This window comes from Wasmannia auropunctata, unplaced genomic scaffold, assembly GCF_000956235.1.
Source record: "Wasmannia auropunctata unplaced genomic scaffold, wasmannia.A_1.0 LD336069.1, whole genome shotgun sequence".
NCBI classification, from domain to species: domain Eukaryota; kingdom Metazoa; phylum Arthropoda; class Insecta; order Hymenoptera; family Formicidae; genus Wasmannia; species Wasmannia auropunctata.
The window spans coordinates 909488-936805 of NW_012026821.1; the positions used below are offsets into that span (position 1 = coordinate 909488).

The following is a 27318-nucleotide window of genomic DNA, read 5'->3' on the forward strand; positions in this document are numbered from 1 at the left end:
GGTGCATTAACAGTGAACGGTGACCTCCTTGTATAACGCATCTCGAATTCCTCGAGCGGAGTTGCTGCCGAAATTTTGTGCGGCGCGACGATGTCGGGATTGACGGGCCGTATAATCCGACGGGCTTGACGATGCGAGTCGCCAGTCGCTATATATCCTCCCACTTTCCCTCTCGATTTCTCTTTTTACTTTTAAACTATAAAGCGACAAAGTGTTTAAATATCTTATCGGTGAAAGGATCGTGCGTGTCGGTGAAGCACGCGTCTTTAGTTACTTAGATTGGTCTTCAAGATAAAAAAAAGGGGAGAGAAAGAGACAGAGAGACGCCAAGTATACAGGTCTCCTTTAAAAATAATAGCAGTGTTCTATAAGAGAAACGTTTTTTTATCAGTCAGTATATGTTTATTTCAATTTTATCGTCTGGAAGTACAGACCCGTTTTTCTCTTTTCTGTGATTCCTCAATCGCTCGTTTTAAACTTATGTATCTTTCCGTCTACTTCGCCGTTTTGCAACGCCCGGAATAAAGCCGATAAATATCTTATTCGAAATCTAGGACGCGTTTGCAATTCGTATTACTACGAATTTGTGACGCGCCACCGCGATATGAAAATATGCTCTTTCGCGCGTCGTTTTGGATTGTTTCCAACTCAAAGTTTGGTCTCCGCTAATACGCTAATATCAATTCACTTGCGTTATTGAGATTGCATCTATTATTATTGCTATTATTGAAATTGTATTTTTTCAGAATGCTAAATTCGTAAATCAGTGTTATTTTTTCTGAAAGAATTAATAACTACTAGGAAGATTTAACATTTAGGAGAATAAAAAGACAGAGTTTTCTAAATCTTCTTGACACAAGATTGAATGTAATTCAATTAAAAATTTTATCAGAATTTATTTCTTGTTTCTCTCGCTTATTAGAGGAAGATATTAAAGATATTAAAAATAGCGTAGATATTAAAAATAATTCGATGCCAAAAAGATTAACCATGACAATTTGACGCGGCGCGAAATTTCATATTGCCTCGAAATCCGCGTCAACCCCTCAACGGTGAGCGGATATTTAGGCCGATGCGCTCCAGATCGTCCGAGGTACCAGCACGGGTGCACCGAAAACTGGTGCATCGTGCCCCGCGAGGCACTCACCCCCGGCCGTGGTGGTGGCGGTCGCCGCGCTTGCGCTCGGCGGTGCACCCACACGTCGATCGGTCGCATCTCGGTCGGTGATCTTGCTCGGGTTGAAGCACGTTGGTGTCGGTGAACCGTGTGTATTCACGAAGTAGGTCAGGTCTCAATGGCGAGAAAGAGAGGAGGGGAGGGGTGAGAGAGAGAGAGAGAGAGAGAGAGAGAGAGAGAGAGAGAGAGAGAGAAAGAGACGAGTATGTGCGCGATGCACATGCAGTCGTTTGCTCGTGCACCATCACCTCGCGCGCAACGCTATGCATCTATCTTTGAACTATGCACGCCGAGAGACTCGCACGTAGCGAGTCTCCTTTTAATTCCTCTTTCTCCTCCCTTCTTCACGGCGGTTCCCCTCGTCTCCTTCGACCCGTCGACGCTGCCATCGTCGTCGCGATGCACAAAGCGGCAGCGATGCGTCGAGTGCATCGTTGTGGCGGATGTAGGGTTCTTCAGGATTCACCGAGCGATTCTCAATGAAAGCTCTCGGTCAGACGTAAGCTTATTTAGTTCTGCGTCATTTATAATGACTTCGATGACAATAGCCCTCTACTATCGCGTCTTCCGGATTCGTTGGATTTTTCTTAATTTTTTTTAAATTTCTATAATTTCTAGCTTTTTAGTATTTGAACACTTTTTATGTTAGTATATTTATGTAAGTATATTTATATTTTCGTCTATAATCTTTGATAATGTTTATGTGTGATAGAGTTTTAATTATAATTCACATCCTCCGCATAATATATTTTAAGTAAGGGATTGATTCAGGATCAGCATGTGTTGTGAAGTGTTCTATATTAATGATTTTCCATCGTGTCAATTTAGGTCATCGATATCGACGAGAGCATAAGGAGATTCAAGTGGAAGAACGTAGGAAATTTTATTTCGTAGTGCGTCGATAATATCTAGGAAAGTGAAACTAGGATACACCGAGACACTAGGTCCAACGAAGAGAACTACGGAATATCATTTCAGTCTTGCACGTTAGAATCAAATAATTTCGTAACAACTTAAATTATTCATCTTATTAATATAAAATTATCGTTAATTTAATCGCATTTGATCATGCAAATGCGTAAAATTTTCTGATATTAACAACTATATTAAAAACAAGATAAAATTTTACCTCAGATAAAAGTTAATTTTATTTAGTTTCCGGAAATAAATTGTTCCTTAATTATATTTATCGATAACATAACGATAATAAAATAAAATTTATCAGGATTAATTTATCCGCGCGACTATTTCTGGCTGCTTGGCTCGAGAGTCGGTTTTTTAATTGGTCGATAGTGCTTGAAACGGAGCGAGAATCGTGCCCGGATGACCTCAGAGTTGCAGAGCTTCGGGGCTGCAGGTACGCAACTGCGGCCTGTCCCATATTCTCATGGAGAGCTCGGACGCTCGATAACCGAGATATCGAGACGTGACGTAGGTGTGAGAGGCGAGTGAACCAGCCCACAACCGTGCGCTGCTCAGTTCCTGTGTGCGTGCGTACGTGCACATACATTACGTACACTTTATTTAATGAAACAATTGGACTGACCCGGACTACTGCTCCGGCGTTGTCGACACTCGTTTCGCGAAAGAAAAATACGATATAGAAGCTGCGACCGGGTCGTTGATGAGGAGCGTTGAAATTCCTTCTTGACATAGAGAATTGTGAATATATACATTATTTTGGAGTTATTAATTCAAAACTGAGTATTTAGTATGGAAAATTTTAAATACATTATTATCTGATGTAAAGGATTTACTATAAAAATGAGCTTTGACTATTTTTTCGATTTGTGTTTCATTACTCCGAAATATAAAATAATTTAATAGAATGAAAAGCTTCAATTTGGTACGAAGACTGTTTGCGTGAAAAAATTCATGTCAACATGTTCTTTATGATAGATAGATGCATCTTCGGGCATTCTCTAAGCATTGCACATGCCTTACTGGTCAGTGGTCTTATTTTGTGAAATTATTGCCGCGATAGGCACTAGTCCGGGTCAGACCAATTCGCTTCATTAAGCGGAGCGTGTACAATGCATCACACGTACGTGTCACTTGGTTACGAGGTGATACAGCCTACCCCGCGTTTACACCTACGCGTGGTTTATGACGAGCATGTGGAGCAGGTCGCAGCTGTGTACCTGCTGCGCCGCAAGTGCTCGCTGCAGCACTTGTAATGTGCGCGACAGATTATTATTTAATTTGCCGTACTTTGTAAGACTGATAACTATGCGACGCGAAGAACGTTTATTATAAGACACTAATTTTTTCTCTCGAATTAATGCAGTGTATAATTATACTATTTTATAAAGTTCTAAATTTAAAAAGCAAAGTACGGTCCAGAAATAAAATATTAACACATTTGTAGTCGGATAAAAATAATTCTTATTTAAAATTTAAATTCCGCTTTCTAATTTTGAAAGGCATAAGATAGTCCATATTTTTACCAAGACTGCAGACCAAAAAACTGAGTTGTTTCGCACACTACAAGCGAGAGCTATAACTTTATGCACAGATAAATCAAACACACATAGATAAAACCATTGTAAATTCATCTTAGGCTCACACCCGTTATATATTACTAATTTCGAGTGTATACTTTCAGAAGCAATTTTAAAAGCCTCGAGGCAATGTTTACGGGATATCACGCTGTTTGCATTCCCGACGCGTTTTCACCTCTTCCATCGGATTCTCGCGTGCGAGACCGCACACGAGCCGCGTGAATTTTTTCGTCAAACGCGAAAGACACGCAAACCGCGTGTCATTCGGTCGATGCAGCACCTACGCGATCACGTCGGCACTGGGCCGGATGGGTGGACCGATCCGGTCCCGCGGCTCCCGCGTACCTGCTGCACCGCATCGCAGCGACCGAGGTCATCCGCGGGCAGCGTGTAACGCCTCGGTCTCTTATCCTCGTTCCCGGTCCGATCGTTCCCGCATAACCGTGTCGGCTTTTTCACTTTCTTTCACTCTCCTCGTTGCCGTCGTCGGCCGCGATCGCCAGCTTCCGCGCCTCGTTCTTTCCATCTCTGTCGGAAGTTTGGTTAACTCTTGCACGGTGAATCTTAAAGTCGTTATTATGTTTAAGTATTTCTCACCGATATTCGATAAGGTATAATCTTTTTTTTTAAGTCTCTTGTCTTTATACATTTGCGCAAATCGTAAGTGCATAATCTTATAACTTTAGTTTGAAGTAATAAAAATTTCATACTGAGAAGGTGATTGTGTTAGAATTATATTTTTGTTTATTTTGCTTGTTCCAATTGTTTCGTGTTAATCTTTTGTAAATTTTTACTTATTATCGCGTAATTATGTAGGTATTTTATTAATGTAACGAATACATGAATGTGGCTTGCATATATAAAGATTTTGATCGTATCTTGCATTCGGTATTTGGAATATTTTCCTTAACTCTGCGGTTGGAGTTGTGCAATTTGCGTAATAGTATTAAGCGAAGAAGCAACGATAAAGGGTTACGCTCGTGAGACGATCTACGGGAAGGGCTTCTCCATGTCTCGAGACCCATTCCTTCCAGGAACGTTCCCTCGGATCCATTACGACCTCTCGAACGATTCATTTCGAGTGCCCCTTTAACGACGTAACGAAGAATCCGCCGCGCGAATGTCGTTTCCGCGAATTCATTAAGGTTGACGCGCGGTGTAAACTCGCACGGAGTGCAGTCGCATAGTTACTGAACGCTTGAAATAAACGTACGGTGCGTGAGCCCGAGCCGAGCGATTTACACGTGTGCACGCACGTGAGTGCACGCATGCGACGTGGACGGGACGACGGAAACGAGCAGACGTCGGATTGTGAGCCGGTCAGACAATCGTTCCCAGTCGCTTTGAAGACGTCGCATTGAGAGACCGACGAAGGAATTTAAATTTTTCTTATAACATTATGTAATATTATATGATTACAGATATAGTCTTGATAAAACTTTTTATTATGTTATATACAATTTTTTAAGGAAAATTCCAGGAATTTCGATAAGATTAGGAATTATCTAAAATCTAAACATATTAGTTAAATCACCAATTTCAATCACGCTATTCATTGTTTCATGTACACACACACGCACACACTTCCTTACAATCCTGAAAATTAAGAAGCTCGTTCAGAAAGTAATGTCCTTCGAGATCTTGTCAAGTTCGCGGCAGTTTTGATTAAGTTTTGAAAAAATTAAGATTGACAATGTGGTACACGGTTTGAATCGAATTCGCACCGACACACCTGCGTGTCCATCTGTCTCGCATAATCCACTCGCTGTAATGAGTTCGCTTATGGAAGCGAGCGTACATATCTTTTGCTCACTCTCTCGGAGTATTCAGGACCAGTCGAGAGAGCGAGAGAGAGAGAGACAATACACTCACTTTAACTACGTTTATGCGCGTCTTTCAATGCCGGAGGATGTCGGTTGAACATGGAACAAAGTAAGAAGGGTTGATAAGTTAAAGATATTCTTCAACTTTCTCTTATTTCTCTCAATTTTTTCTTTATTAATATCAATTTTAATATCTATATTATAAGATTCTCTGCATTTAACCAGAATGAGAATAAAATTTTGAATTAAAAACTTAACATATCAAAAATGATGAAACGAGCGTGAAGTAATAAACAAGGACTGTTTAAAGACTAACACATTCTGTCCATATATATCATGCAGCTGCAACTTGATGAAACTGGAGTCGATTTAATATTTTATTTTATTTCTTATTTATTATTAATAATTTTCTTATTTGTGTTTAATTAAAATCCATATTTTGTTTGACAATCGTTTGAAATGTGATGTATAAAAGTAATCTTTGTCGCAAAACAATTGAAGTTAAAAATCTTGGTATTGAAGTAATCGTAACTAATAAAATTATTTCGTGATAACTTGACAAATTAAATCGAATCGAGTGTATCGGTGAGCGGTTTCTGATGTAAAATCTGATTTTACCCTACGGCCAGATTGACTTGCCGTGTATAGAAAAACACGCGGATTATTATTGCCGAGAGAGCGATGAAACCGCAGGAAACTGCCGTGAATCAACCGAGACCTTGATGCCGATGCACCTTTGCAAATTATTCTCGAGGATCTCACTTGCGCTGCGATGCAACCCTAGAACGTGGGATGCAGTATATGCATATGAGTCGCGACGGCGGCGCGGCGGCGGCGGCGGTATCAGTTTTAGTGCGCCGTAAGCCAGGGTATTACACCATGCAGGTTCCCTTAAAATTAACTCGTAATGACTCTGTAAGACTCGCCGCTGTAAATTAGCGAGCATCACAGGAAAGCAGCAAACCGACCGGAATCGTCGAAACGACCTCGGCAATTTTAGTGATGCAATCGAGACTTCTGAGCGGCTTAGAGAATGAGCGAAAAAGTAAAACGCTTGTGTGCAGATCAACGAGTACAAATCCGAGTCGGTTCATCTGGAAAATTTTTAATCTTTGTAATCACGGTTGATGCCTTGTCTTTACAGAGTAACTTGAGTTACTTATTTTCCAAGCCGTATTTTGTAATCGATCGCAGTGATAAAGAACTATCGTTTGCTCGATCGGCACTTGGATCCTCGAGCTGGTTACAACGAAGCGCGACGAATCGAAGAGGAGAATCGCGACCCGCCATCGATAGGAAAGCAGCAAGAAAGAGGGAATAGCTCGCAAGAAAACAACTATATCTTGGGTCTTGAGGAAAAAGACGACGGCCATGTAGAGAGTAGGTCCGGCCGTGAAGGGGACCGTCTAGGCTCCGTGTTAGTCATCTCGCGTATCCACCGGCGTATCCGCTGTAAAGCCCGTGGACTCGGCCTCAAATCGGGAGTGGATAATCAGCCATCGGGCTCGGCCGCATCTAATTCTCGCGACTTGTCACAAAAAGCGCACATTGTTGCGCGCCTCACAATAGTCCCGGCTACACAGGCACGCACTGGGATAGCTCACAAATACCCAACGCTAGTCCAACCGCCACAAACTAGCACACGTTACGGCGCGCGCGTTGCATAGGCGATGTAATAATAGATTGTATTCACGGCCCCGGTGTATGTTGCAGTGGTGCACGGCCCCCACCGCAAATTACGGACAATCATCCCCGCCGTGCGCGCTATCCGTATCATCCTCTTTTTTTGGCAAATAACACACTGCTCGCATCTACAGGGCGTCCATAGGCGAAAGACGTGGAGCTGGGAATCTTGGATATGTTGACGGAAACAAGACTCGAACTTGAGTAGAATTATCGTAATATGATCTTCATGCGATTGGCGATTTTAATTTAAGATCGAAAGTTATCATGAAAAGCTTGTTTTTTCAATAACATAATAATATCTTGTTCCAATTGAGAATAATACCTACATTTATTATCACACAAAATCTACTATATATATTATAAATTATGTAAAGAAATTATAATTTTTATACAAGTTTCTCTTTATGAGTGCTTTTGTTTCCATTCAAATTTACATGTGACTTAGCCGATAATTTAATTAAAATTGGATATTGCTTACATGTATTATATTTTTGCCAAAAATATTTATTGTAAAGTCAGGAAAAGTTTAGTTTATATTTGAAAGGAAACAAAAAATTATTTTAAACATATTATATGACGCAAATAATCGAACGACTTCATAGTACTTTTTTAAAATATTGTTTCAAAGAGATGCAAAACTTGAATCGCGTCCATTCTAACCTGCCCACCCTGTAAAAGCCCCTCATCGTGACTAGCGTGGTACGAAGTGAATATCGGGGAAGGCAAGTATTCTTTACTACGCGGTGCAGTCCGCAGCTCATGGAAGCACGGACACCTACGACCTGACCACACGCAATCCTCCCGTCCCGCCTGTTCTCGTCCTCCTCACCCCGCCTTACCCTTTCCCATTGCAATTGATTTACAAACCCGTATTAAGCTTACGTACGCGCTCGAATTGAGCAGATGGCCGGCGGGCGAGCGCGGGATGTCTTTGTGCTACGATCGCGCAAGCTAAGTGCAAAATTATTGGGGGAGGCCTTGATGCATCAGCAAGAAGGAGAGAAAGAGAATCGTAATGCGTGATAGTTTGCGTCTGGGATATAGGCACCCGAATATAGGTAATCAGTAAGCAACTGATGCTATTTTTATATAATAAATCTTCATAGAAAGAATTGATGCCTTTCTGTGAAATTCTCCGTTTTTCATTTCTTAGAGAGGACATGTATAAATTTTTATATTGTATCTAAATTTTGAAGAGAAGAACTTAAAAAAATACCTTATTACAATCGTCTTAAAACTTAAACAATTATAATTACATAATAATAATAATTTATGACTTACACACACGGAAACTTCATGACATTAATACAATTCGCTAAGTTCTTATTGTATAGCTTGAAATAAGAATGGAATAATTTTTATTTTGCGATAGATATTTGCACGGAACGAAGAAGACTCGATTCACGAAGACTTCCAAGCGCGGATAAGATTGCATTGTTTAACGAAGTAGGTCGAGTACGCCGTCCTGCTTTCGCGATACATTTTTCACCGACAGCTTTCGGGATGGAGGAGTATTTCATATTCTCTCTCGCTCTCCTTCAATCCTGTGCTTTCTTTTTGTGTTCACGCGGGATCGTTATTGCGAGCTTGCGCATTATGTTTCGTGTCACTGCTCCACCGCCAGCCAACTTTTGCACCAACTTCCTCCACACCGAGCGTTTGTTTCACCCTCAATGGTCCTTCCAGGCTTCATGAAACTTCTCTGGTTCCCCGTGCCTCATTCATACGTTTCTATGTAGATTTGCATATCCTCCATTGTTAATTGAATGAAAGAGCGGCCTAAATGTTCTATATATTTTTCGAGTATTGAATTATTATTTGAAAATACCGCGTTCGACTGTCACACGTAAATGCAATTTGCCTGATATTATTACCGTATTTCAAAGAACGATCGAGATTATTATTTATGCAGTTTTCATTAATATATTGGTACTCGTTGTCTTTATAATAATTTAAATTTTAAATTATAATACTTTGATTATTTTGTTATAAACACATTATATGAAAATATTCGACAAAAATAAGAGTTATTAATTATATATATATATATATATATATATATATATATAGGCAATAATAATATGAAATGATTTAATCATGTAGCATCGTTCTCTGTTGATGCCAAACCATAATGCAGTTCATCAGAGTACGATAACTTTGCCGAGTAAATATATCATGAAAACGGCAAAGTTCGCACCTTTTGACACCAGTAAGATGGAAGAGAAATACGAAAAACTCTCCGTGTCGCAGAAAACATTCAGCGAAGGCATATCGTGCGGCTGCACCAGGGATACCGCGATGCACTGGCAGTGCCTCGAATACATTTGCCGTTCTCGTTTCTCGCAGTTTTATCATCTCGTGAGAGAGCAACGAACGACTTGACGCATCGCCATTGTAGTTCATTCTTTATGCAACCGAGGATGATGTGTTCCGCCCGTACTTTTCGGTATCTCCGCGTATACGAAAATATTCCACTCCATGCGTATCATTTCTAATGTAACTTTATGAAAGTATCTTATTTTATGCCAATATTTTACGTAAATATTAATAACTGTGTGTTTTATCTCCAGCATCTTTACGCACGAATTCACGTAAAATATGTGAATATAAGCTCAACGCTGCATGTAGTGCAATTTATTATAGCAGACACTATAAACGGAGAATTACGCGAATTGTAATCTATGGGAATTTGCGAGAATCGTAAGGGATTAATCCGCGTTATTAAACGGGAATATTGCGATATTGCTGTATGCTCTCATAAGCTTCTCATAATCAAATATCCCGCTCTTCTAAATTCGAAGGAACCTAGAAGCCCCTGAGATTATGCGACAGAGATGCTGAATTGTTAATATTCTCCGCGTTATACGCGGCTCCCGGGAAGCGGACACAGACGATATTCACGGTGCCGGCACGAGCGTTGCGGGAGGGAGGGAAATGCGTTCCCTTTCTTTCGCGTCGCTTTCTACAATAGACTGGGGATCGAGATTCTCCGCTATTCCGCTCCGCGCGAAGCGGGAATTACTTTCGCTACTTTCAGCTCTCCCAACAATGCTGTGATTTAATAGAGACCGTGGGCACGCTCGCGTGAGCGCGCTACTTTCATCTTCCTTCGCTCGCGCGATTACGAGTTTTCTTGCCGTCGTCGTTTCGTTTCTGTAACAACGCGCGCCTCGCACATTCGCGTTCCGAGAGACAACGTCGGTCGAACGTTTAATATTCCATTGTTACGCTCCACGAATCAAAGGTATCGTTAACCCGGTTTTTTCGGGTGTAAACTTCTATTCTGTTATCTATCTATACAATTAGTCTCTCGCAAAAGAGATATAGGTATTATTGCAATTTTCTGAAATTTTCTTTGGCATGGCATTTGTACCACAATTTTTGGATACATATATTGAGATACGTGTGTAGTACAATAATATTCAGTACTTTTCTACGTATGTTAAACGACAGCCACGTTCGTAGCCGACGATTTCCCGAAGTTTGCGCGGAATGCGTCGAAACCACATTCGATTTCTTGTCTTCGAAACGTCCAGCCGCGGCGTCGAGACTCCAAGTATTCACTTTCCACATTTTCGCGGCGGCAGCGGACTCCAAGATCGGATATCGTGCTCATCGGAGCGGTACGATCCAATTCGCGGAGTGCAATTTCGCGAAGGGCGGTTATCGCATGCCGTAACGGCGATTTTGGTTGCGACACTTCTTGCGTGGATGACGTTTCACGGCGCGGTTCGAAAGTTGCCATTGACGTTTGTTTCGAAATTGCGCGGCCGCGCGATCGCGATCTCAAAAAGAAAAGATTAAAAAAAAGAAACAAATAAAAAACACTGGAAAGGAGGAAGAAACGGAGCGTGCAGTAATGCCAGCGCGCGAGTCGCACGATTTGTCTCGGATTTTAAGTCCATGCCGTACCATGCGTCACAAGCGTATCCGCGATAATTTATTGCACTCGGTGCGAATGCAGCTACGGGGTGTCCTAAAGAATGAGCAAACTTAATTCTATTATCTCGAGATCGTTTTTGTGATAAGAAGATCAGATAAGAACAATCGAGAATAAAGTTTTTTAATTCGCGCGTAACAGGACCAAATGTTTATTTAAAACAGTTGATATTTATTTATTTTAAAAATTGAATTTATAAATTTCAATTGTAGAATATTTATACATATATGTATGTAACTGTTATTATATGTGCTAATTATTTAGTTCTAAATAAATGATAGCATCTTTTAAATTTGTCAATGAATTTGTTATTAAAATTTCAGACGAGTTAATAGAACACCGTATGTGTACACGGATCGCGATTGAATTCGCGTAGGATGCGATCCGATCTGATCTAAACAACGTGCTGAATCGGGCGATTGAATGTAAACAATTTGATAAAATATACGACGCGATTCGAACGTGCAGGTGTCGGGAAAATCGAACGGGATCGAATGCATCTGATTCCTGTTGCTTTTTTGAGCTTTATAAATGTATCCAGATGCTTTGAAATCCTGTAGGTAGATAGCTATTTTCATCATTCTGAACGGTAATTTATCATTCATATACTTTATTACTGCAATATATATGTATTGAAATTGCCGAGATACTGCTAGATATATGGCAAGAAGGTGTGGACGTTTTCTAAATGTTACTATGGCGATGAACCCGGCTCTATGGAAATACTCGGTAACGATAACAATATTTGCGATGCGATACGGTAGATAAATAATAATTTATCCTTATCTACCACAGTATATTTTTAACTTACGTTCTTAACCTGGAATTTTTAACTTGGAATTATCTCGCAGAATTATGATACAAAAATACGTACGATAATTATGCACGATTTTTATAAGAAATCCTTTACATAGTTGATAATTTGGAAAATTCTTTATATTCAATGATGATTATATTCAACATTGTGACCGTAAAATAATTTATTATTTAGGAACAAGTTTTACACCTTGTGAATTTGGTACTGTTTCACCATCGAGATTTCATTGTCAAGAGAAAACAAAATTAAGCGTCTCTTTTTTGCGCATTGTGATAACTCGTAACAACGTTGTTGGAATATTCAGTCTAGGAAACCCGCGGAAATTTTTTGAAAATGAAACGCGCACGTCACGCGCGGGGCGAGTGCGCCGAGTGAACTTGACAGATGGTTCTCTGCTTTTTTATCGCGTACGTGCACATAACGTAGGGGCCTGTTTATACACAGGTTTATCAATGTAATACGCCGCTGCAACGCGTTTACACATAACCCATTTGAGATCGTCGCCCGCATAATTCGTTTTCCACCACCTTCGCCTAATGGCGAAATGCAAGATGCAGCAAGCGACACAACAGCCAAACAAATTACATTTACACTATTAATAAGAAATGGTGATATTTTTTCTGGAGATTAAAACTTTAGTAAAATTATCAATTAAAGGAATAAAGGAAAGAAAGAGTGTAAAATGGGTGAACACGAAAGAAAGAAATTTGTTAAAAATTTGCAGATTACATACGTTTATTTATCAAATTCCGTTTATTAATTGGAGAGAATTGCAGAAATAACAAGAAATAAAGATTGTCGAAATAGTCGTTGCGTAATCTGAAAATATTTCCGACATCGTCAGTTCGCGAGAGATTAACTGTCACTCACGCATTGTAAGCTATAAATTATTAACTTAATTTAACACGGATTGGTTTCGCCTCCCGTCCCGAATTAAATGGTTTAATTTGATCATTCGATACGATCTGATATTATCGTGTACAAACCATTTGACCGCACAGGCGCGAATTAAAGGCGCGATTAACAAATTACGAAACGTGCAACTTACGAGCATAAGAACCGTTTCGATGGTTTTTTTTAGTAAACGTTGTAGCCGCAGCGTTGCGGCTGGGAGAACGCTGCCACGTAACTGTGTTAACGCTTTAAATAGCAATTTATGTTTTCGCCAGAGTGTCGAATTTATCTTTAAGATTATTAGTAGCGATTACATTTCCAATGAAAGTGCATCAATCTCTAAAATTGAGTTGTATATCTGAGATAAATATCGTAGACTTTGATATCAATTCGCTTAAATATTGCTTCACTCAGATATTTCTTATGATAAGTCTTTTTTTTTGTAACGCTTTATAACCATATTTTAAATTTATTATTTTGACAGTAAAAATTAATTAATGATGAAATCGGTAATGCTCAATAAAAAATTTATGATTAATCCATTAATTCATTGTTTAAGAACGCAAGATTTTATGTCTAAATAAATTGAGGTGTGAATTAATTAATTCAAATGAGTCAAAGACCGTAACTCATGCTTTAGATACAACGTTGAAGCAAATTCATAGATTTTTGAGTTAAATTTTAATACAAATCAACATATTAATCGGTGCCTAAATATCTGTGACTAACGTCAGATGATTCTCGGTCACACGTGGCTACCTGCGACGAGCGGCCTCTTTTGAATCGCTCTGTATGACAACGTGCTACACGCTGGCATTGAGGTGTAGTCTAAGCAGAATAGGCTAACTAACCAACTAACCACGAGACCACGTCAGTAGGACAGTGAAAGGCGACCTAGACCAAGTCTCTTTCGAGCCGCATGGCGCGGCGGCGATGTAGCGTTAGAACTTAACAGAAGGAGAAAAAGAGAAAGAGAGAGAAAATGAGAGAGAGAGAGAGAGAGAGAAAGAGTGAAAAAGACGCACGTGTCCCACGCGTATGTGTTTACCAACACGCGCGGCCACGTGCAGCGCGTGTGCGGCACGTGTCGGTGTGCATACGCATACTGACCGGTGCGGCAGGGAAAAATGGAGTTGCAACGGCGCGGGAGTTGCCGCTCGCTCGCGCGGATATTTTAATGCCTCGCCGGACGCTGTCGGAAGTGCAGTTAAAGCGTCGTTAACGTTAAGCGTAAATTATTCCACGAGCATTCCACGACACGCGGGAGAGACCTTAATACAGCATAGTTCACCAAGCAGGCTCGTCGCCCTTCGCGATTTAATCGAGTCAGCTCGATCGAATCTCACGTGACCCCACCGACACCCCGGAAATACCCCGGGCGTTGCGTGCTCCGCTCTTTTTCGGTTCTCCAAGACTGACGATACTTTATTATCGTCTTCCGCAGACGTCTTTATCCGACGATACGTACGCACGCACGTACGTACGTGGGCTTCCCTGGGAACGGTTACGAGATATTTGAGTCTCTATTCAAACCTACAGGCGACATACCAGGAACAATTTATTACCGGAAATTTCTTCGCCGTGTAGTTGCGTAGAACCGCACCTGGTTCCACGCCACTCGAAAGAATCGTAGACAAAGTCACGTTTTCATACGGAGGTCACCCGCCGGTGTGAATGACTGACGCCGACGTTCTGGAGGACACACCGTGTAGCGTGTAGTTATTTGAAAGTATAAAGAACGCTATGTTTGCCGGAATTTTATCATATGTATTTCCGCCGCTGCGTAGTAGCCCACAATGCCATGCGTAATAAATTAAAACGTATGATTTAAGAAAGACGAAATTTTTAAAAGCAAAAATATAATTTTATTATTTTTAAATGTGTAGTACATTTCTTATCAATTACTAATTATATTGTGGTTTATTACAAGTTTTAATGTCGTAAGATGTGCGAATTTGTAAACAAGTAGATAAAATTGTTTCGTTAATTCATGGTATTTTTCAGTAGGAATAGAAAAAAGTCGAATAAAATTCGGCGACTTCCAGACAGATCGCGTGTTTTTTTTTTAAAGGAACAATATATCACTATTATTTCTTTTTTTGTACATTCGTTTTTCTTAAACCAAACTGTAAAAAAAAATGCAGGATAATTTTAAACGACTGGAATTGCTAATACGTCCGACTCTGCCTGATTCCTGCGACTGATTCACTCGTGAGATATTTGCGGGTCGAAGCTGGTTCCACAGAAGATTTTCACTCTGGCCGCGGATGAGAGGATGGGCGGGAAAGGGGTAGAGGCGGACGACTTGTCCGAAAAGGATTTACGATCGGCAAAAACGCGCTCTCGCAGAATTTCGCCATCGCAGTCGGCCGACCGACCGTTCGAGGCGACGAGAGAGTCAGCCGGCGCTTCGGTCCTTTCGATTTCGTTCTCGTTGCGGATTGTAACTTCGATGCTCGACTCGCTTGCCGCGAGAAAAGCACGGCACGAAGATAAAAATAACAATTTTCGACGACCTCCTTGGCTGCCGAAAGAAGAAAGTCTGTTCGTCGTTCGGAGAGAGAAATTAATGCAATGGCCAACGTGTAATCTTAATCAAGATATGCAACGATAATGTGTAATTGTGTGTTAATTATTAACTAACACACATTTTTTAACATTAAATTTGTGAGATGTTGAGCTAAAGCAAAAAAACCTGTTCTAAAAACTCACAATTATTGCAATTGTGTACAGAAAATATGGAAAAAGTTGTAAATGCATATAATTTATTTAAACGATGAAGAAAGAAATTTTGTTGATCTTTTAATATTACGAGATCGTCTGATATAGCGTGATAATGAGACATGATGAAGGCGCCAAGTCTGCGTCTGTTTTGAAGAGGGCCGCGAACTACATCCTAATTTTCATGCATGCACAGTGCATACTGGTGAATGGCGAGTGTTATAGGGTCAATGGCGCGTAGAAACGGCATCGTAGTACCGTAAACAGATTCGTATTCTTAGACAGGATTTTAGGGGTCAGCCACCATACGCCGTTAAGCCATTAACGATGATATAAAATCCGCGCGCGACGATGTTCAGCAATTTCCGCGCTGTTTATTCAGTGTTGCTGGTAGATTGCACGGCGAGTGCCTGCCCTAGCAGTATTCTGCGACTGAAAATAGCAATTAATTCTGAGAACGTTTTAATCTCCTAATTCGTTAGTTTTTCATAAAATTTAGTTATTCATAAAATTAACAACTTGGAATCAAAACAATGATATACTTGGCAGTAGATACAGATATTATGGCTAGATATATGAGACTGCTTTTTCTATTTTGAAGTAAAGTATGATTTTGTTACTTCAGTGTCAAGATAAAATGTTTTTGAAATTATTAGATACGTTTAGTTAGCATTTATCTGGATAATATGTAGAAAAATACATACTTTTATGATATTTTTAAAAATATAGTTTTATTTTAATAGATAAGAAAATATTATATTCTGAAATAATATATATTTATTTATCTACAATAAAAAATATTATATTTTAATTTTCGAAATATTACTAATTTGCAATTAAAGTTATAAAAATGCCGTTATTTTTAAATAGAAAATACTTATCTTATGTCTGACCTGCATAGTGCGTATCTACTACCAAATTACAAGATGCGACACTTTAAATTTCTTACATAACTTACTTAAAGTTTATTTTAAAGTAAAAATACTAATTACTAGCACTTGTATCTTGATTTACGATCGATTTATGTCTTGATTTGCGTCGCGAGCACGTATTTTCGAGCGCGTAAGTCGGCGTGTAACTGCGAAGAAATCTCGAAGCGAAAGTGAGAACGTGTCTTCGCCGTCACACATATTCAGTGGCGTTCTAGTGCACAAACCTCCTACTCGCGCTGTCAGTGAAAACCGCCGGTGCGATAGCCCGTGGAATGGAACGCAAGGGAAATGAGGAAAATCGGGCACCGATGAAAGTGAGAGGACGCCGGCTACAGGGTGTCTCAGGCGGCTTATTCCGCAGTCGACCGCGAGAGAAAGGAGTTCACCTCTAATGGAGTGGCCGGTCCAGTCGGTCCGCGCGATCGATGGAAAACGAAAAAGGCGCAGTGGCGGCGGTTGACCGTTAGCAGAAAATCGAAGTTTCGGAGTCTCTTTTCATTGTCCAAGTTTCACAAAATACAACTGCGAAAGATACAGCCGTAACAGTGCATCGAAACAATCGAGGTTTTTTTTTTCGAAAAACGGAAAGGAATAATGGCGAAAAAGCCGTTAATGATTAGTTTGAAGTTTTGGAAATTTTTATTCTAGTTTTAAAATATATTTGTGAAAAATGCGATTGCAGCATCACATAAAAAACTGACATATTGAGAAATCAAAAATACATTACAATATAAGTTTTGATATTTGTACAAGTGAATAGCTGACTTGGAAAGAACAGCTTTTCGTAATAGAATCCTCGGAAAATATGTCTTACTTTTGTTATATATCCATGTAATTTTATTTATCGCACTAACAGAAAGTAAATTTCTCGCGTTCACTAGAATTATTTTCTCGCTACGCCCATGACCTAGACATCAGACCTACTTGCGGATTCTCGAAGGTAAAATTGATATGCGCGTTCTACACCGCACGATGACGAACGGATTAGATCGGAGAGTAACTTTCACGTTTGCTCTCACGCGTGATTCTTTCCTTTCTTTCCTTTATTTTTACTTTTCTTCAAACGTGCACTATGTGCTTTATTTGCTGGGCCGCGCGCGACCGCCTGAAGATTTCGTAAGGCGATTGTTCGAATGCGTTACGTCAACGGCGAACTAATTCCATATAATACAATCCGGCTGGGCCCGCGGTGCGGAGTCTAGTGTCGTAAAGCCTCACATTTTATACGCCGTAAGTTGTTCCGAATGACGTTACTTGCATCACGTCTGAACACCGCGCGCTTTTGTCCACGACCGCTTTTCGTCTAACTCTCGCGGTCATTATTTATTTAGTGTTACAAATAAATACGGGGAGAAAGAGGGAGGCTGATTCTTATAAAGCTTTCTCCCGGGTGACAGAGATTAAATAACTGCTGGATGCGAACCTGAAATTTGTGTTCGCGCTCGCGGAACAAAGCGAGATTTCGGGGAAGGCACGTCGGGCGATTTGCATGATTTTAGTTATAAATAATGCAGCGAGTAATGTATATAAGTTAGTGTGGCGAAAGAGATTACATCATCACTACTCCAGCTGCAATTAGCAAAATTTAATCTGCGTTATTCTTTTCGAAAATTTAAAAAGAATAGGAAGAAAGATATATACGTATTCACGCTGACGGGTTCGCGGATCCGTTCAGCTGTTCGGTATCATATACAGCGAAAAACAGAGTGAGACAAACATACGAGACAGACAGGCCCATTGGCAAAATGACGAGACCATAACAACACTTAAGGTTTCATTAAATATTGCTTTATTGAATTGCAGTCTCATAATCTTTTTGTGTCGAGCAAATTCAATACATACAATATAATACTGTACGCGCCGGATTATAATACAAATAAAAATCTTAAACAATCATTGTAAGCTGCAAGAAAAAGAAAGACTAACGTTGCTGGGGCTTAAAATTTAAATGTATTTACGTAAACAGTGATAGGGACAAAGCAAATTCCGGAAAGGTAAGGCAGGCAATGCGACGTTGAAATGTAATGATTCGACTGATAGACACTGACGCGTACGGACGTACTATGCTCGACGACTTATACTCGTGTATAAGATATTCGAATAAAATTTAAACCGGACTCAAAGACTTAAAAATTTGAAGACTTAGAAGTTTTAATACATTTTATAACATCGATACTGTCCAAGGTATTAAGATAATTAAAATCATGTTTAAAAGCTCGAGAGAAGTTGAAATGTGACTAGTTAGGTACTTTTTATATATATACACATATATACATGTATACATGAACGTTATCTAATAATTTTTTTCTTCTGATTACAGATTAATCATTCGAACGTGAGAGCTTTTTAAGCAGACAAAGGATTCCTCCGACAAGGAAGAATACCGGCCAGAGGGTGCTAAGGGGATAAAAGGAAGAAATAATCACTTTATCACGCGTATACAGAAAAAGTGAGAAATAACAATGGCGGGCGAGGACACGCAGATCTTGTCGAACGGTAACGTGGAGGAGCTCACGATCATCCCGCCGAAGATGACGAACGGAAACGGGCTGATCTGCGGCGACAAGCAGCACAATAACAACGGCTCGATACCGAATGGGAAGTTGCACGGCGGGATCGGCGGTACGGAGAACGGCAATCTGATCGTGCCGGATGAGAGGTCGAGCAGCCTTCATACGGAGTTCGACGACGCCGACGTGTCCTGCGGATGGGGCCCGTGCAGGCCCCAGTGGCTGCAGTACTTCGCTACGAAGCAAGCCTTCCTAGTGACCTTCTGTCTCACTTGGGTCAGTACGCCGAAGAAATTTTATAATTTTTTGAGTAAATAAATTTATTAGAAAATGGTATATACAATAGACAACTAGGAATAGAAGTAAAAGAGTAAAAAATAAAGTAAAAAAGTAAAGAAGGTAGTAATAACAATTTTAAAGAATATTATTAAAGTATTATGTAATTTTTCCCTGAAAATGAAAGACAAAGAATAGGCTTTTCTCTCATTTTTTTAACAATATTTTTATTAAACAAAATTTTGTGAAATCATTTTTATTCTTTTTTTTTTTCAATGCAGGTGCTTCAAGGTATGTACTACACGTACTTCGTCTCCGTCATCACGACAATAGAGAAGCTCTTCCAAATTCAGTCGAAGACGACAGGTATTATCATGTCGGCGACGGAGATCGGCCAGATCGGGTCCTCTCTGTTACTGACGTACTATGGCGGCCAAGGTCACCGGCCCAAGTGGATAGCCTGGGGCATGATCCTCTTCGCCGTGAGCTCGTTCACCTGCTCGGTACCCCACTTTATCTACGGCAAACAGCTGATTCTTCAAAACGACATGCTGGTCAGCGGCGTCGGGACCGGCGCTGAGAGCCGCGGGCCCAACAGCACGGATCCGATACCGGCGAATCTCTGCAAGTTCCAGGAAAGGAACAGCACGTTAGACGGGTGAGTGCCGCTGTCATAACTCTCCTTCGAGTTATCCTCTTCTATTTCTAAATTCTTAATGAGTGACGCCTTCCGACGATTCATCATAATGAAGAGAGATATCTTCATTAGCTTTTATCCTTCGTGATTAAGTAATAGCTAACTCGACAGTCGTGAATCATCAAAAACATGAGGAATTAGAATTTATTAATCGCAGTTACAGCAAATACGAATATGAAGGAGAAATCAAATTATTTGAATTATTAGCAATTGTTACATTATCAGATTAAATTAATTATTCAGTTTATTTAATAAAATTACCGGTTCAATTATAAATATTAATGTAACTATTGATTTATCCATTGATTATTTTAATCCGGTTAACAATAATCAGTCATGATTTGTATTTTTGACAAATTTACTTCTCAATTAACAAACTAGAATAACTTGTTTGTTTACTTGTGGGAATCAATGCAGAAACGTTTATGGTACAGTTGAGGGAAATTTACGATCATCGCGTTATTACAATTTCTCGCGGAGAACCAGGGCGGCATGCAAACGATCAGCTGTGTTATCGTTTTGGGCGAGATACAATAATCGTTTACGTGATAAATACACAATGTAAAGCGGAATACCGCCAAAGTAAGTATGCAGTTTTGCCTCAAACTCGTATTATACAAGAACCGGTTTGTCGCATTTCTGCAGGACGAGTTGCACTGGCGGTTCATAATCCGAAGGCAACTAATGAAAAACGAATTGCGCGTTTTACATTACCACAAAGATCCTTTAGACAGTTGCACGTTTTCGGATAGAAATTACCTTTTTATCGTCGGAAACAGTTACGGAAATAGAAAATAGAGAATAGAACGCGTTGTAAATGAAGGACTATGTTAAGACATCTCTTAAGAAATGATAAATGTCTAATTTATTTATAGAAGACACATGCGTTACTTTTAAATAGCTCGAGGAGAGGTTCAGCTGAAAGACTTTTAAATCAGTTCAAAGAATAAATTATGTTAAATCTTTTCAAAAATGATTCTTTTGAAAAGATGAAAACATGCAACGCGTGTATTATTTTTACGACATGTATGTTATACTAGCGACGTAATGTATTAAGAAGATAAATTTTCATATCAAAGAGAGAGAGAGGGGGGGAAGAGAGAGAGAGAGAGAGAGAGAGAGAAAATATGATGACGTGTTTGGTTAACAAGTGAGAAAGTTTAACCGATGATATCGTTTTCTGATAGCAGTAATTATAACAACAGACTCCATTCTTTAAGAAGCGCATCTACATGTACTGTAATTTTGTTGTTACATAATGAAATCATCCATCGGCCGAGCACAATAAAATTTTACAGCGCGGCGGGCGGAATGCTCGAACTGACCCACGCAGTTTTGATGCGGTATTAAACTGGAGCAATGTCGATTACATTTTTCTTGGTATCGCGTGTATGTTGCAGCTGCGCTTATCATTTTATCGTAAAGAAAAATGATCGTATATTCCTTTCACGTAGGTGTTAGTTTCCTGTACTTCCGGAAATAGTTGATAAATAATTTTAGTATGAAATAAGAGTTATCGGCAAATATAGCGATATATACTGTATAAGATAATTTGAATAATTTAACGTTTGCAGAGTGAATAATGAGATCATAAAAATCATTATATATATATTTTTTTTTTAATTTATTAGTTAAAAAAGTATATATATAACAAAATTTTATTGTCAATGCTAGATCTCGTAAAGATCTAGATTTCATAATTTAAAATCTTATTACTTTATCATAAAATAAGTTTAATTTTTCTAACTAGATAATATGTATCTCTCTGCCGTTCGTTTAAATGATGCAGTAGATGTGTGTACTCTATGAGATGCCGTCAATGATTAAATAGACGTAGTAAATAAAATAATATTTTATGTTGCCTCAATTTATTATATTTTTTTCTTGAAGGTGGAACATATCGACAACCACACCCCAAACCGATTCGTCTGAATATTGCAAAGGTGACTTTCTTATGGAGCAGAGAATACAGAGCAAGATTACCACGGTGGTGCTTGCGATATTTTTTGTATCGTTACTCGGTGTTGGAATGGGTCAAACGGCGGTATATACCCTTGGTATACCGTATATCGATGACAACGTAGCCAGCAGAGAAAGTCCCTTATATTTTGGTAAGTTCTCTTCATCAATTCGCAAGTTACTATCTTTATGCTCTATTTTATTTTATTTTATAAATATTTTATTATAATAGATTTAACATTTTTTAATTAAAAAAAAATGATTTAGTTATTTACTTCTACTATTCGAAAATTTATGTTTGTTAAAAACAATATATCTTTTTTACATATAGATTACTTTTTCAATATATTATTATTATTTTTGTAGTGTAAATTAAAAGATTAATTTTTCTTTTTTATGTCTGCGAATCACTATTTGAAACTTTCATAGATTTAAGACTTAAACAATTATTTGATTATGTGCAATAGCGATCACTATCGGAGTACGAATTCTGGGTCCAGCGTTAGGTTTTATCCTCGGTTCCTTGTGCACGAGAGTCTACGCGGATCTGTCGAGAAATCCGCAGATTACGCCATCGGATCCAAGATGGGTCGGTGCTTGGTGGCTTGGTAAGTTCAAATAAATGATAATACTGAAATTGGAAATAATAATTAATTCAGTTTTAAAGAATAAAAATAACGTAAAAGAAATACTCCGCGCTCGAGAGATTTTATTTTAAGTTTCATATACTATTGACTATATCAACTTATCAGAATTCTTTATAAAGCGCTTAACCTTCGATTTAATGTGGAGACACAAAAAGATTTAAAAGTCGCTTGACCTTCATTGGTCAAATTATGTAGTTAGTATGACAAATCTATCTACGTTTGTCGGGAGAGCCGACAATACCATTAGCCGGATTTCCATTGGTTTCTCGCGCTTGTTTTCGCATCGAAAGACACGTCTGGCGACATAAAAATAATTCCTTGGACGTGACAAAAATCAACAAACTAGTTCGCTTTTTTACATTAAGTTTTTCTATGCAATCGCATTGTTCATTAATAAAAATGCTAAGGGCCGTATTAATTGTATAAAAATATGTATTCTAAAACATATTTATTATTATATTTCATTTAAAAAATATATATTACATAATCTATTTATATGAATATTATTATAATATATAATTTTACAATAATAGAGCATGCCAATTATCCGGACATTGATTATCCGAATTATCCGAATCTTAAAAATACATAAAATGTATTCAATGACTAATTTTAACAGAGATAGTGCAATTCTATGTTTATTAATAAATTTTTGCTTATTTGTACTTATTAATAATTATTATCAAATCATTGAATTCATTCCTAAATGTTTTATCGTTAAATAAAACTGTACATATATAAGTAAAATTAATTAACGTATTCGTGTTTGAAAATATTAGCAAATATATATACAGAACTTGACGCAAGAATTCATATGTGATATCTACATTGTCTATTTGTACAGTATATGATACAGCGTGAATAAACACAAGATGACCCGCGTAGCACAAATAATAACAAATTGTTCTAAAGGAAACATTAACCGCAGTAACCAAATGTAGTAATAGTAACAGTACAAAGATCCAACAGCATGATACACGTATGTATAAGCGGGATTACAGAAGCAGAAATTGTTTGGATGCATAAGAATCATAAATTGGTATACGAAATTGCTCGTGCGATAAAGTTACCAATAACAACAGTTAAAATTATAGTTTGCAAGTATGAAACGCGACAAGAAGTAAATGGTGTTATACAAGCTATTCTTAATGCAAAAGAGTTTGAAGCATATTGGGAAAGAATATTTAAACAACTCCATATAAAACTCCGTTTTAAGAAAGTTTCCGATTTCCGGAAATGTGTCAATATAATAACTTGTAAGTTAAAATACTTAATTATATAATATATAAATGCTTATTATATCTTATATAAATGACGTAACATATACATACACACACACACACGCACAACGACAGTTTTATTTGTCCGGATAATTGGTGTTTTATTGTGCTTGCAATTTGCCATTGTGAGGTGACTTTGTTTATTTTTTTTCTTTAATTATAAGGAACTTCTCTCTTTCTCTTACTGATTTTTCATGTATGATTTTTCAGGACTAGTATTAATCTCGGCTATGCTAATGATGGTCAGTATAGGTATGTTCGCATTTCCAACCCGTTTGCCAACAAGCCGAACGTCCCCTCGACGAACGGATTCTCAAAAACCCAGTTTGAGAGGTAAGTCCTGATTTATTATTTGAGAATGCCTCCAATCTCTTTCGTCAGGTTAGTCGCCGTTTTAACTGCACGCATCGGATCTCGCGCCAACTTAATCTGTTTTTATGGCTCACCATAAGCTGCTTTGAGGCAGTTCTCGTCTCTCTTTCTCTCATTATCTCTTTCTCTCTTTTTGCCTCGAGATTTCCCGTGCGAACGATTTTGTGGACGAGTCCTCGGGAGCAAGAAGGATAACAGGCGGAGCGTCTTGCTCGTTCCGCTGTGATATCAATTTATTCTCGTTGCCATAACGTGCACGTGTAAATTTATCCCGTGCTGTATAGATCTTCGCGTTCGCGGCCGTGCTTTCTTTTTCTTCTTCGTAATAATTGCAATCTGCGGTATCTCGACATTTAATGATGGTTTTACCGGCATTTATAGCGAATTGTAAGTGTGATAACGTTGTACGCAGCCGCTGTGCGAATAAATTGCAAGGAAATAAGGAGTTGAAAATTTGATTTGATTAGAATTTATCCGGGTTTGAAAGATATGTAAATATGTATTAGACGAGATCTATTTATCAGTTTCTTACGAATATTATCTTTTTAAATGCTTGATTGTTATGATTCACATTTGTTCGGAAACGCAAAAATACATTCTTTAATCATTATTTCATATATTTGCGCGATCTTACGTAAGTCTGGAAAATATAAATTATGTATGTTCTCATATGCCATTTATATGCACAAAATGGCATACGATAAAGTACAGTAGAGGAAAATAAATACTGAAAAAATGGATACTGATATGAAGGAAAAGCGGTGCTTTCACATGATTGTCGATTATATTTCTACGTTGACGGCAAGTGTTTTTGTTGTTGCGCTGAAAGGTTCGCGACGAAAGGCGAAATTCTACATGCCTACCACTTGCCATAGTGTCGCGGATCGAAGGCTAACGAGAATGCAAATAGAAGCCGGAGACAATGTGCTCTTCGTAAGTTAATCGGGAGCTCGCGACGAGCGATTTCGCCTACGGCTCGAATAATGCTTTCTCTCACATACTTATTTACATTGCGCATCAAGATAATAATAAATCGGTGTGCCTTGAACGATAATTTTCGTCAATTTGCTTGTGATTCGTTAATACAATTTTTCGTCAATAGAAGGGTTTTCATTTTATATAATAATTATAGAGAAGAGAGAGAGAGAGAGAGAGAGAGAGAGAATAGAAATAAAAAAGTGTGAGGGTTATTAAAAAACAGGGACTTCTAATTATTACAAACTGCAAACAGCATTATACAAAAATCTTTACGTATAACATAAAACATTTATTTCCAGACTTTTTATTTTGTAAATAATCAACTGTTTCGCTGCGGAAAACTTTGGCTTTTAAGTTAAGGATACATGTTCAATCTATAACAACCCACGCGTTTAAATCGCCTCCATTCTCCAATAACGATCGAGACGCAACAGGATGAATCACTATGCCACGTCCGCAGCTGCATCGATATCTCGCGCGAGTTCCCAATATTGGTCTCGTCGCCGTCGCGCAGCGACGAATAATGCATTCATACGATTCTATCTATGCGCATAAAAGAAGGAACGGAGCGATCGGGCGATCTCTGAAGCGGTAAGCCTCCGGCGGTCCAAGGTCAATGGCGGATCTAGGTGCCGAGCGGAGAAAATCGGTATCGCCTCTGCCTATAATATATGCGGGTCCAATCGGGAAAGTACGGCTCGCGAGATTTACAGGTTTCGACACGCCTGTAAAAAAAAAAAGTTCGGTGCGCGATTAGGCTCTCTCCGTGGAGAATCGTCTCGAGCGACTCTCTCGCGAAATTCGGCGACCGTGAATAATCAGCCTCGTCCCTGATTAGATTTCTGCACGTTTGCCGATTTTTTTTCCTTCCTCGATGTTTCCAGCTGAACTTGTACTGCCAGTAGAAGAGGCTCTTTGAAGATGGTGTTTCATGCTTCGTTTGCGATCACCTTGACCTGTTTAATCCTTTGATTTCTCTTAAGCCGCTCAAAATGTATTAACGAAAATTTAATACATTATCCAATTATTGCGCGTTTAAAGTCGTTATGTTGATTGCACATATTAATAATTGATTCTAGAATATTTTGTCGAATGGAAGGTCGTACTAGAAATGTCTTACAACAAAAACCTTCTTTGAAAGAGATATTAATTTGAATATTATATTTTTTGCAGTTAAGAATTAGAGCTTTTTGCAATTGAATTTTTATCTTGGAAACAGAATTTCTACTGTGATATTCCCTCTAACTCAACGTTCATGTATCTTATTGATGAATAATCGTGTTTTAAACATTCCACATGATTTTTTGTAATGCAATAGTAAGGAGTTAGAAAGGGTAGACGCGTCAGAATAATTTTTACAGTTCATATAATTTTAAAAAGGGATACAAATAGTATATTTCCATTACATTTCCCAGACAGTTTTCTGCATGATTTCCGAAACGCTTCGTCTCAATTACCGCGTACCGAGTTGCTGCGTAACTAAGCGAGAACTTAGCTCGTTCCGACGTCGAAAGCCCTGAAATCGTCGGATGCTCCTTTAACGGACCCTCGCGCGCGGACGGTGCGTTCACGCGTGCGTTCGCGTAAACGGCCGCGTGTGTTGCGTGCGTGTACGCGCCGAGAGCGCACACGCTGCCGCCGCCGCCGCCGCCGCCGCTCTCTGCGTGTGTGCGTTAATAATAATGACTGACCGACTCGTGCACGAGGTGGGGCAAGTTCACGGTCACGCGTCGTGCATAGAGGCGGTGGTGGACACGCACGCGCGTACGTTTTGCGCGTGTACACGGACTAACATGCGTGTGTCTCTCACTTCGGATCTTTTCTCTTTTCTTTTCCTTCCCCTTCCTTTTTTTTGCGTTCTGTGCCCTGTGTGTTCCTCTCGCTCTCTTCCTCTCTCTTTTGCTCATCTCTCTCGGTCGCTCTATACGGAGTGGGTTCGCTACGAGCCGCATTACCAAACACCGTCGCGCTTAATTCGGCGGATCGCCTACGTGCGAGCCTTTTTAATGTCTAACTTTTAACCCGTGTCTCTTCTAATGTTTTATTTATTGTCGGACAGGCTGTTATTTTGTTTAAAGTGAGTTGCCGTGCCTTCGCATATTTATAAC

At 39.1% G+C, this 27318-nt stretch overlaps 1 protein-coding gene across 5 annotated transcripts in view; it reads left to right on the forward strand.

Moving 5' to 3' along the window:
• LOC105450022 (solute carrier organic anion transporter family member 4C1) overlaps positions 1-27318 on the forward strand; it is a 103902-nt gene that overhangs the window by 65790 nt on the left and 10794 nt on the right. For all 5 annotated transcript variants that reach the window (XR_974414.1, XM_011689586.1, XM_011689591.1 and 2 more), the window contains 5 exons: positions 18812-19277; positions 19559-19935; positions 21865-22085; positions 22401-22541; positions 24071-24193. Coding sequence is in view for 4 of the 5 variants with exons in the window: in XM_011689586.1 (XP_011687888.1) it covers positions 18954-19277; positions 19559-19935; positions 21865-22085; positions 22401-22541; positions 24071-24193 (1186 nt within the window). In the remaining variant the exon portion in view is untranslated. The remainder of the gene's footprint in view (positions 1-18811; positions 19278-19558; positions 19936-21864; positions 22086-22400; positions 22542-24070; positions 24194-27318) is intronic.